Genomic DNA, 12,505 nt, shown 5'->3' on the forward strand with positions numbered 1-12,505 from the left:
TGATACTTGCACCAAACATTTTAGTGTGTATTTCCTTCAAACAAGGACACTCTGTGTAACTAAAGGGCAAACATCTAATTCAGGAAATTAACACTGCTACCATCTAATACACAGATTCCTTTAAAGTTTCACTAGTTGTCCCAATAATATTCTTCATAGCAAAATCTTATATCACATTGTCATGTCTCCTTAGTCTCCCTCAATCTGGAATAGTTCTTCAATCTGTGATACCCAAGAAATGAGCTTGCTTTTCTCATTTCATTCTGTTAGGTGGCACGTAATTCCCATTATTGATGTTGTTCACTTTAATCCCTTAATGTGACTTTGCTTTGCATTTGAAAGTATTTTATGGGGAGGTACATTGAAATTATGTAGCTACTATCCTATTCCTCCTCAAACTTTCAGTTTATGGTTAACATCAGTATAGACTCAAGGATTCCTATTTTGTTCAGTTAGTTATAATACATAGTTGTCATTATTTATTTTGAAGTTTCAATTGTCCCAGATTTGACCAGTAAGAGTTCCCTTCAAGCTGGTTTCTGTGCCATTTTGACATGTTCTCATCATTCTTTGAGTATTTGCTTACTGCCTGAGACAAGGCATCCAGGCTTATTTTGTATTTTCTTTGCCCCAGCCACGGAATCAGCCACTTCTCCAACAAGCCCTAATTCCTTTTAGTGCCATGTTTAGAAACAAGATTTGGGTGCTAAATGTGCTTACTGCTTTTTAGGTGTCACTGATTCCTAAACCCTCCCAGTGGACAGAACTAGGGAATAGAAGTATTCTTCCTGTTCCACTTGGAAGTGACCCATTTCATTCTAGTTTTTCACTTTCGCAAATTTGTAACTTCTTTCTCTGATAGAACATGGCTCCCCTTATAATTAATATATTTACTTATTTGATTCATCCCCCTGAACATAACCAATTCCCCACTAATTCACTGCCTCCTAACCTCTGCAAATGCCCTTCTCACTCCACATGTTTCAACACCCTGTGCTGGGTCACTGCCCCTTGCACCCTCCCACCCACTGAATGATCTCCTCATCCTGCTCAGTCAGACACCCAATATTGTCCTCGCTTCCATACAGTCACCTTCCTCACACTGGGCTGTCACCCTGTGTGGGGCTGCCTACTCCCTGTATGGTAACTTCCCTCTCTTAAATGTGGTTCTAACATTTTAAGCTGACTGCTCTTCCACATGGACATTCTCCTCATCTCACTTGTGCTCCATCACTCTGCAACAAACTGCTTCCCATGGGAACACCCACTGTGACAGATTACATTTTCAAAAGCCATGCTAATATATATCCCATCTAACATGCTCTTACAAGATGCTAATACTCCTCCATTGAGAGATAGGCTCTATATTCTTTCCCCTTGAACCTGGAATGGACTGTTTTACTGCCTCAGCCTGTAGAATGCAGTGAAAGTGATGCTGCATGTTTAGGTTAGAAAGCAACACAGCTTCTGTCTGGCTCTTTTTCTCTCTCTCTCTGGATTCTTCGCCTTGAAGTTCAGCCACTGTATTGTGAGAACATTTAAACTACATGGAAAAGCCCATGTAGTGAGAAACTGAAGCCCCAGCTGAAAGCCAGTATCAACTGCTAGACATTTGAGTGAACGAGCACTCAGATACTTTCAGCTCCAAGCCTTTAAACTTTTCAACTGGTATCTCACCTGTGGAGAAGAGACAAGCCATTCCTGCTGTGAGCACTCAGATACTTTCAGCTCCAAGCCTTTAAACTTTTCAACTGGTATCTCACCTGTGGAGAAGAGACAAGCCATTCCTGCTGTGAGCTATGTGTATTCCAGACACATCGAAACCTGGAGAGATAACACATGATTGTTGCTATTTTGAGCCATTTAGTTCTGGAGTCATTTGGTACACTGCCAAAGTAATTAGAACACCCTTCTCACACTGCTCAGGGTCAGAAAAACTACTTAGATGTTCTCTTTATCTCTCTTAAGCTCCTACCATACAAGAGGCCATCTTCCTACACCTGTCCTTCTTACTGTGCGTGGGTTTCAGTGTTTTATACCAGGCTGCCTTCCCAGGTTGATGCTTTCCTTATTCTGTTCTGGCTTTGAAACTCCATGCTGACTGTCTCTTGAGGCATTGGTTAACAGGCAGCATATACCTATAATCCCTGAGAGAAAAGAAACTCATAAGGTAGGCCCCTATTTAACCTGGCTCCCTGCCTGGGAATAATTTTCTGACTATGGAGTTGTAAGACAGAGTCCAAACAAAGCATAGTGGTCCCATTTTGCTGAGTAACAGATCAAAATTCTGGGCAGATGAAGCAGTTAGAATCTTTAGGTTCCCGTTTCTCCACACCCTCTCCAGCATTTATTGCTTGTAGACTTTTAGATCGCAGCCATTCTGACTGGCGTGAAATGGTACCTCATTGTGGTTTTGATTTGCATTTCTCTGATTATGAGTGATGTTGAGCATCTTTTCGTGTGTTTGTTAGCCATCTGTATGTCTTCTTTGGAGAAATGTCTGTTTAGTTCTTTGGCCCATTTTTTGATTGGGTCATTTATTTTTCTGGAATTGAGCTGCAGGAGTTGCTTGTATATTTTTGAGATTAATCCTTTGTCAGTTGCTTCATATGCTGTTATTTTCTCCCATTCTGAAGGCTGTCTTTTCACCTTGTTTATAGTTTCCTTTGCTGTGCAGAAGCTTTTAATTTTAATTTTAACTGGAGCCTATTATACAGAGTGAAGTAAGCCAGAAATAAAAACACCAATACAGTATACTAACACATATATAGGGAATATAGCAAGAGGATAACAATAACCCTGTATACGAGACAGCAAAAGAAACACAGTTGTATAGAACAGTCTTTTGGACTCTGTGGGAGAGGGCGAGGGTGGGATGATTTGGGAGAATGGTGTTGAAACATGTATATTATCATATGTGAAACGAATCGCCAGTCCAGGTTCAATGCATGATACAGGATGCTTGGGGTTGGTGTACTGGGATGAACCAGAGGGATGGGAGGGGGAGGGAAGTGGGTCAGGATGGGGAGCATATGTAGGGGAAAAAAAAATGGTTGCAATGGTAAATTTCATGTGTTTCACCACAAAATAATAACAATAACAGCAAAAATAAATAAAATATTCACGTTTTAAATTTAAAAAAATAGAATCTTTAGGACACGAGGCGATAAAGAACACCAAAAGATAAATAAGTGGGTAAATACAAAAGTCTATATTATTTGGTGATTTCTCTAAGGGATAACTAGCTGAATAAAGCAAAAAAAGTGTAAGATGGAGTTTATATTTGTAGAAGTAAAAGATAAGACAAATACAACTCAAAGGATGGATGAATATAAATAGAAGTATAGTGTTATAAAGTTATTACATTTGTGATAAACAGTTATTACATTTGTGTCAGGTATCAAGAGATAGAAGTGAAAAGTATATGAAGAGGGAAGTATGAAGTGGTAAAATGTTGAACTGACTAGACCTTGATAGGTTAAGAATGCACATTATTAGCCCTAGAGCAAACATTAAAAATTTTTAAGAAGAATAAGCTAAGATGCCAATGAGAAAAATAAAATGGAATAGTAATAAACATTTGATTAACCTAGAAAAAGACAGGAAAGGACAAGAATAAGAACCCATCTCCCAAAACAGGACAAATGGAAAAGTAATAGCAAGATGGTAGATTTCAGTCCAACCATGTGAACAATTAAAACAAATGTAAATAGAATGGATAAAAAAATGGATAAAATGCAGAATGGATTAAAAAAAAAACAACCAAGACTCAACTGTATAGTATATGTGTTCATGCTAAGTCACTTGATCATGTCCAACTCTTTGCAACCCTATGGATTGGCTTCTCCAGGCAAGAATACTGGAGTGGGTTGCCATGCCCACCTCCAGGGGATCTTCCTGACCCAGGGATCAAACTTGCATCTCTTTTGTCTCCTGTGTTGGCGGGCAGATTCTTTACCACTAGTGCCACCTGGGAAGCCCATATACTATATGGAAGAGATTAACTCTAAATATAAAACACAAATAGGTTAAAATTAAAAGGACAGAGAAAATTATACTGTACACACAATAAGCTGACAAGGTTTTATTAATATGAGACAACATAAACCTAAAGACACATAGTCGATCACTGGGAAAGAAGAATATTTTTTAGTGATAAAAAGGCAGTTTGGGGACCTCCCTTTAAGACTCCATGCTTCCACCGCAGGGGGCACAAACTAAGACTATGTATGCTGTGCGGCCAAAAACAAACAAAAACCTGTTTAAAACAAATGTAGTAACACTTAGGGCAGTTTGCCGTAGCTGAAGCTGCCATACTGAATACCACAGACTGTGTGGCTTAAACAACAGATATTTATTTTCTCACAGTTCTGGAGGCGAGAAATCCTAACTCAAGATGCCATCAGGGCTGATTTCTGGTGAGACTACTCTTCCTGGCTTACTCTATCTTCTATAACCTTTCTCCTGGGCACGAGCATAGGTAGAGAGATCTCTGGTTCTCTTCCTCTTCTTATAAGAACACTAGTTCTATCAGATTAGGGCTCCATCCTTGGGACCTCATTTTACCTTATTTTCCACCTTAAAGGCATTAACTTGAAATAGCATCACGTTACAGATGAGGGCTTCAACACAGGAATTTGAGAGGACACAGTTCAGTCCATAACACAGTATACCAGGAAGATATAACAATTCTAAATAAATAAACATCTAATAGAGTCTCAAAATGTATGAAGAAAAACTGATAAAATTAAAGAGAAGATTAGGTGAAACCATAATTATTGTTAGGGATTTTAGTTATTAATAAAGCAATTAGAAAATCAGAAATAAATAAAAGATCTGTTGGTATACCCAACAAATGCAGAGTGCATATCCTTCTCAAGAGCATATGGAATGCTCACGAGGACAGACTGTATGATGGACCATAAAATACCTCAATATTGTTCAAAAGATTAAATTATACAGAGTATGCTCTCTGATTACAATAGATTTAATAGAAATCAATAATAATAAAATACCTGTAACAATTCCCAAATATTTGGAAATTAAACAACACTGCTCTAAATATTGAATTTCAAGGAAAATTAGAGGGTATTCTGCAACTACATGACAATAAAATCACAAAACATCCAAATTTATGGAAGCAGCTAAAGCAGTCCTTATAAAGATGTCTATAGCTTTAAATACTTATTTAAGAGAAGAAGAAAGCTTTAAAATGAATAACCTAAGTTTCTAACCTGGATGCTAGGAAAGAAGAGTAAATTAAACCCAAAGTAGAATGAAAGAAATAATTAAAAGCAAAATCAATGAAATAGAAAATAGGTAAATAAAAGAGAAAATGAAGAAGTTCAAGAGTTTACCCTTTGAAAAGATTAGTAGTAAGCCCTCTAGTGGTATTAGTCAAAGAAAAGCAAGAAAATGCAAATTATAAATATCAGGAATGAAAAAGGAGATGAATTTGTAGTGACAAATTCTACAGACATTAAATAAAAGACTATTAACGTAATAATATAAACAATTTTATGCCAGTAAATTCTGTAACTTAGAAATGAACAAAGTCCTTAAAAATCTGAACAGCTGTAAAACTCTTAAACTGAATCAATCTATTCTCACAGAGAAAGCTCCAGGCTCAGATGGAAGAACATACAATTGTGGAAGAAATAACAGTCACACAAACACTTTATAGATCAGTGTACTACTGATGTCAAAACCTGACAAAGGCAATATAATAGGAGAAAATTCTGAGGTGGGACTTGTAAATAGTATGACAGAGTGCTGCTGCTGCTGAGTCGCTTCAGTCGTGTCCGACTCTGTGCGACCCCATAGATGGCAGCCCACCAGGCTCCGCCATCCCTGGGATTCTCCAGGCAAGAGTACTGGAGTGGGTTGCCATTTCCTTCTTCAACGCATGCAAGTGAAAAGTGAAAGGGAAGTCGCTCAGTCGTGTCCGACTCTTCGCGACCCCATGGACTGCAGCCTACCAGGCTCCTCCATCCATGGGATTTTCCAGGCAAGGGTACTGGAGTGGGGTGCCATTGCCTTCTCCATGACAGAGTGAGTATCCCCCAAAGCAACAATAAACTGGATGTAATGGTCAAAAGCAGCCAGGATTTTGAAAGGATTCTGAAAATTAACTAAGGTACACAGAAAATGGAAAAGCAGTTATTCATCAAAATCAATAAAACTTTGAGTTAGGAACACTAAAAGTGTGTTCAACTTTAAAGGGTGCTGTGCTTAGTTACTCAGTCATGTCCGACCTCTTGTGACCCCATGGACTGCAGCTGGCCAGGCTCCTCTGTCCGTGGAATTCTCCAGGCAAGAATACTGGAGTGGGTTGCCATGCCCTCCTCCAGGGGATCTTCCCAACTCAGGGATCAAACCTAGGTCTCCCGCATTGCAGGCGGATTCTTTACCAACTGAGCCACCAGGGAAGCCCAAGAGTAAGGAGTGGGTAGCCTATCCCTTCTCCAGGGGATTTTTCCCTACCCAGGAATCAAATGGGGGTCTCCTGCATTGCAGGCGGATTCTTTACCTGTTGTACTACCAAGGAAGCCCCTGAAAACTAGCAGTTTCACTACCAGAGAGGTCTCAATAGATTTGGAGTGGAACTTGGATGGGCTTTATATCCAATAGCATTTTTAACAACAGCAGCACATTCAGTCCGGAGAAGGCAGTGGCAAGCCACTCCAGTACTCTTGCCTGGAAAATCCCATGGATGGAGGAGCCTGGTAGGCTGCAGTCCGTGGGGTCGCTAAGGGTCGGACACGACTGAGCGACTTCATTTTCACTTTTCACTTTCACACATTGGAGAAGAAAATGGCAACCCACTCCAGTGTTCTTGCCTGGAGAATCCCAGGGACAGGGGAGCCTGGTGGGCTTCCGTCTATGGGGTCACCCAGAGTCGGATACGACTGAAGTGACTTAGCAGCAGCAGCAGCAGCACATTCAGTGGCATATGGAGAAGGAAAAACAGTGGCTCAGATAGTCTGAAGTTTCAATACTAACTGGAGCAAAAAATGGATTGGCAGACTATCCAGAAATGTATCAAGCAGGTCTGGGAAGTCATAGGAGGCCCTAATAAACTCTCCACATGCAGGAAAAAACAGAGGGCCCAAACTATACACACATCCCTGGTTGATAAGAGTTAACACGCAAATGCAGAGGAGATATGAGAGGGCACAGAAATTAAGAGCCATAAAACTGCTTGACTTTGAACACAAAGTAAACTTTAAGACAGAAAATACCACGAGAAAAAAAGGACATTTCCATAATGATAAAAAGGCCAATTCTTTAGGAAAATAAAAGTTATAAATGTATACTCACCTAACAATGAAGCCTTAAAGTATATGAAGCAAAATCAAATAATTTAAAAGAGAAATAAGCAACAAAAAGTCGTAGCTGGAGACTTCAGTACTCCACTCTTAATATTTCATATAACAGCTAAACAAAATCAGGAAGGATATTGAAGACTTGAACAATACTATAAACCACCTGACCTAACTGAGTCTACCCAATGACAAGAGAATATATAATCTTCACATAAAAAACAAATCTCATAAATCTAAAAGGATTGAAATTATACTGGGTATGTTCAACCATGTTGGAGTTAAATTAGAAATGAACAATGATAAATTAGGTATCCCCAAGTAGTTGACAGTTAAAATGGTGCTATTCTAAACAACTGATGAGTTAAATAACAATCTACAGGGAAGTCAGAAAATATCGTGAATAAGGGAAAAACAGAATATCAAAATTTACAAGATATAGCTAAAGTGGTGCTTAGAGGGAAATTTATAGCTTTAAATACCTATGTAAAAAGAAAATCTTACAGATATGGAACAGACTCATGATGACAGAGGTGGGATTGGGCATGGGTGAAATGGATGAAGAATATCAAAAGGTACAAACTTCCAGGTATAAAATAAGTCATGAGGATATAATGTACAGCATGGTGACTATAGTTAAAATACTCTATTACGCAGTTGAGAGTTGCTAAGAGAAAAGATCTTAATTCTCATCGCAAGGAAAAAAATTCTGTAACAACATATGGTGACTCACTGTGGAGATTGATTTGCTTTATATACAAATATTGAATTACATTATACACACCAGAAACTAATATAATGTTGTATGTCAGTTATACCTCCATAGAAGAAAAATGCGTATAGAAAAAAGGAGCATATGTGAATCAGTAACATAAGCTTCCACCTTAAGAAACTAAGAAAGAAGAGCAAATTAAATCCAATGCAAGCAGAAGGAAGGAAATAATACAGATGAGAGTAGAAATTAATGAAATAGAAAACAAAAAAACAATAGAGAAACTCAGTAAAGTTCTTTGAAAAGAATCAACAGAATTGACAAGTCTTCAGTTTGATCAAGAAAAAATAAGACATAAATTAACAAGATTAGAAATGAAGACAAAGACATAACTCCTGACCTTATGGAAAGTAAAAGGACTAAGGAAATATAATAAGCAACTTCATGTCAAGAATTTAGATAACTTAGATGTAATGGACAAATTTCTAGACTAAGATCAAAGATTTTAATAAATTATAAAATACTAGAAAGGAGGGACTGCATATAATGGAGTAAAATTGAGACTTAAAATAGATTGCTCACAATTAACAATGTCAGATGATAATGATCCTGTATCTTTAAAGTGCTAAGGAAAAAATGAGTGATGCATCTTCATCATATATATGATAAATAATAAAATTATTACATATAAATATGATATACTGTCATTCAGTGTGCATGTGTGTTCAGTTCAGTTCAGTCACTCAGTTGTGTCCGACTCTTTGCGACCCCATGAATCACAGCACACCAGGCCTCCCTGTCCATCACCAACTCCCGGAGTTCACTCAAACTCATGTCCATCGAGTTGGTGATGCCATCCAGCCACCTTTTCTCTGTTGTCCCCTTCTCTTCCTGCCCCTAATCCCTCCCAGCATCAGAGTCTTTTCCAGTGAGTCAATTCTTCGCATGAGTAGAGAAGGCAAAATAAAGACATTTTAAATATCTATAGAGTAAGAGTTTCCCATTCATATATACTCAGCTATAAGAATGTTCAAGGACAGACTGAAGCAAAAGGGAAATAAAGTGAGGAGGAAGAAATGGGATACAAGAAGCAACAGAGTAAAATAATTGGCAAGCTTTACTGGTAAAGTAGTTACTAAAACAAATAACAATAACATTTTATGTGTTAAAAACAATACTAATACTAAAATTCAATATAAGATGCTGAGAGAGAAATTAAAGAATATCAAAGATAGAAATCACACTAAGATGCTTACAGGGAAGTTGAAGCGTTATCAAAGTCCTTTTTAAAAAATCTTTGTTTCACATAATTGGAATGTCATTTATCAAAGTGGCGAAAGATGTCTCAAACCCCTACATCCCTTTCTGTTCCTTTCAGTAATCTTGTAAGCTGAAGGAAGGAAGGTTTAGACTAGAAAGTAACCTTCAAACTTTTTAAACTGAAACCCACACTAAGACATGTGGTTGATATTGCAACCCAGTGTACGTACATAAGATAAACACAGGGACTTCCCTGGGTGGTGGTGGTCCAGTGGTTAAAACTCTGAGCTTCCACTTTAGGGGGCCTCGGTTCGATCCATGGTCAGGGAACTAGATTTTACATGCCACAACTAAAAATCCTGCATGCTGCAACAAAGATCAAAGATCCTGTGTGCAGCAACTAAGAACTGGCGCAGCCAAATAAATGAATGTATATATACATATATATGTATGTATATATATATTTGTGTTGAGTCTTTAAAGTTAAACCTTAAATCTGTCTGTGTGGTTAGTCACTCAGTCATGTCTGACTCTTTTTCGCCCCATGGACTGTAGCTCACCAGGGTCCTCTGTCCATGGAATTTTCTAGGTAAGAAAACTGGAATGGGTTGCCACTTCCTTTTTTTTTGATAGAACCTTTTACTGTTTAGAATTAAAATACATATTTATTATCTTATACTTTTAAAAGAAGGTGTTAAATTTTCTTCCACCAGAATGTAAAAGGGCACATAAAAAAGATGAAGTAGAGTAGGAAGAGAATCAGATAACATGATCAGATTCACATTTTACACCCACCCCTTTGGCTGCTGCAGAAGGTTAGATTATAGGGTAAAGATCTAACCCAAATTGTGAGGTGAAAACTGTAAACTACAAAATAATATATTTTTAGGATTGACTGTCTACCTTAAGCACTAAAAAAAATACTGGAACCAAGCAACTGTAATAAAATTAACAATCACTGTCTTTTGAGTTTTGGAATTATTGATTATTTTTCTTTGTTTCTGGATTGTATAAGAAAATGTTGCTTAGAAACATTGCTATTTCTACAAATTCTCTTTAAATAGGAATAGGGAGGCCATCTGAATATTCTAAGATTTAAAAACTGACTAACTTTTCTTTCACACAAATGGACTAAATATTGAAAACGAAACAAAATCTGATTGCTTTCAACCTTTATGATTATGATTCTTAACAGAGACTCAAGCTCACCTAAATATTTTGGGGTGATAATTTCTTTTAGGAACTTGATCAAAATGCCACTGAAAAAGTCCAGGCAATGTTCACAGCCATTGACGAGCTCTTGTATGAGCAGAAGTTGAGTGTACATACTAAAAGTCTACAAGAAGAGTGCCAACAGTGGACATGTAGCTTTCCTCATCTCAGGTATTGGAATCCCTGTATATTCCTGGCTAATATTAAAATTTGAAAAGCAGATTTCCAAAAAAGCTTGTATTCTGAAATCTTTATGAGCATGGATTTGTATCATTAAGGTGATATGGTATAGAGCCTCAGGTGATAGAAAACTCATGTTTATGGAAGTTTCTCAGAGTTTTCCTAACTAGTTGTCCTAATCAAGTAAAACAGTTTCTATACCAGTAGCTGTGATCTGTATCTGTCCAAAAAAGACCTTCTGTTGAACAAAAGTGTCAGAAAATGTATTTGATTACACTACTGTCTATAAGTAAATTCTTATGCATGTATACTTGAAAGCAGACATAGGCTATTAGGAAGCTTCCCTTAGAAACCATACTACTACACATACTTAAAATTTATAAAGCTTCATGTTCTTAAGAATACAATTCAATTTTTACTAATTTGGCCTGGCTTTCACCCATTTTAGCAAATTTAATGAAGATTGTTATGGAGGGTGGAGGGTAAATTAAAATGTTTGCCCAGTTTCCTTGGATTCTTTTTTGGTGGGGTGGAAAAGCTTCATTCGTTCTGTCTCCATTGTATAGGATAGAGAGATACCTTCAAAAAGGCTCTGGATTCACATTTCTCTCAAGAATCATTCTAAATCAGTAAGGGACTAAGCATGTACTAGACTTCTCTGTAGAGCCTCTCATTTGTTCCAAAAATACCTATATTTTGTATGTATGCTGGATGAAGGTGCTTAACTGTCTCTTTATGTTCTTCACTTTGAAGGATTCTGGGTCGGCAGATAATCACTCCAAGTGAAGGTTATGGACTGTACCCTAGATCCCCTTCTGCTGTTTCGGCTTCACATGAGGCAACACTGTCTCAAGAAAGAGATTCTACTATGTAAGTATTCTAATATGTAAGTATTTATGTATTCTAATATGCAAGTATTTTATTCTACCACTTATACTAAAGGATTAAAATACTTATTTATTGGTATTTAGTAAAAGCACAGCAAATTCTGTAAGACTGATCATAGTCTTTATGCATACTAGAATTTTTTTACTTAGGTTTTAGTTGAAAAAAAAAAAGATATTCTCTAGAATTTTAAGAGTTACTCATATCCATAGATACTTATATCTATGTCATATCTATGCCTATCTATAAATACAAGCACTTTCTTCTTGGAAAATGTGTCGATAGAGTGGTTTAAAGAAATTCAGGGATCTAAGAAATAGAATTTTAAAATTTTTTGAAAAAAACTTTGAAAAAGTGGTTTTCTTAAACATGTAATACTAATTATTATAGAAGTCAAACTGATATTATTAAAATGGGCAATTAGTCATTAGCTAAAATGGCTAATTCTTTGAATACCTCAAACTCTTTTTTAACAGTAGCACAATAAACCCGGATAGGATTACTTTAAAAACCTATGCTTACCCTTAATTCTGTGGTAAAATGTCATGGCTTTAATTCATTTTAAAATTATTCCTTTACTATTTCCTAAGACTGTAATTTTATTTATACTGATACCAGTTAAGAGTTGTAGTGATGCTTGCTTTTGATGCCTTTTAAAGCTTGTAGTAATTTCATCAGACCACAAACTAAAACATTATTGTCTTAGGTCAGTTAAGGTTATGGGACCTGGGTTATCAACTAACTGATTTTTGGTCAGAGAGTGGGATTTGTTTACTTCTTTCAGAGTGATTTAAACTCAAGGTTCTGGTCACCAGACTGAGATTTCTTTCTAAATTTAAGCCTCATGTATTACATCAATAAGCCTTTTAAAATTTATTCCTTTTATATAAGTTTCAGATTTTTACAGACTAATTTGTCTCCCACAGAAAGGATG

The 12,505-nt window shown here is 36.9% G+C and overlaps 1 protein-coding gene across 7 annotated transcripts in view; it reads left to right on the forward strand.

Moving 5' to 3' along the window:
- The window catches only part of FAM149B1 (family with sequence similarity 149 member B1), a 51,679-nt gene that overhangs the window by 11,497 nt on the left and 27,677 nt on the right, over positions 1 to 12,505 (forward strand). For all 7 annotated transcript variants that reach the window (XM_055425467.2, XM_055425470.2, XM_055425468.2 and 4 more), the window contains exons 4-5: positions 10,535 to 10,677; positions 11,440 to 11,556. In XM_055425467.2, the coding sequence (XP_055281442.1) occupies positions 10,535 to 10,677; positions 11,440 to 11,556 (260 nt within the window). The remainder of the gene's footprint in view (positions 1 to 10,534; positions 10,678 to 11,439; positions 11,557 to 12,505) is intronic.

The sequence above is a fragment of the Moschus berezovskii genome, chromosome 12 (assembly GCF_049115385.1).
Source record: "Moschus berezovskii isolate FMDL1 chromosome 12, NW_MosBer_1.0, whole genome shotgun sequence".
Lineage (NCBI taxonomy): Eukaryota > Metazoa > Chordata > Mammalia > Artiodactyla > Moschidae > Moschus > Moschus berezovskii.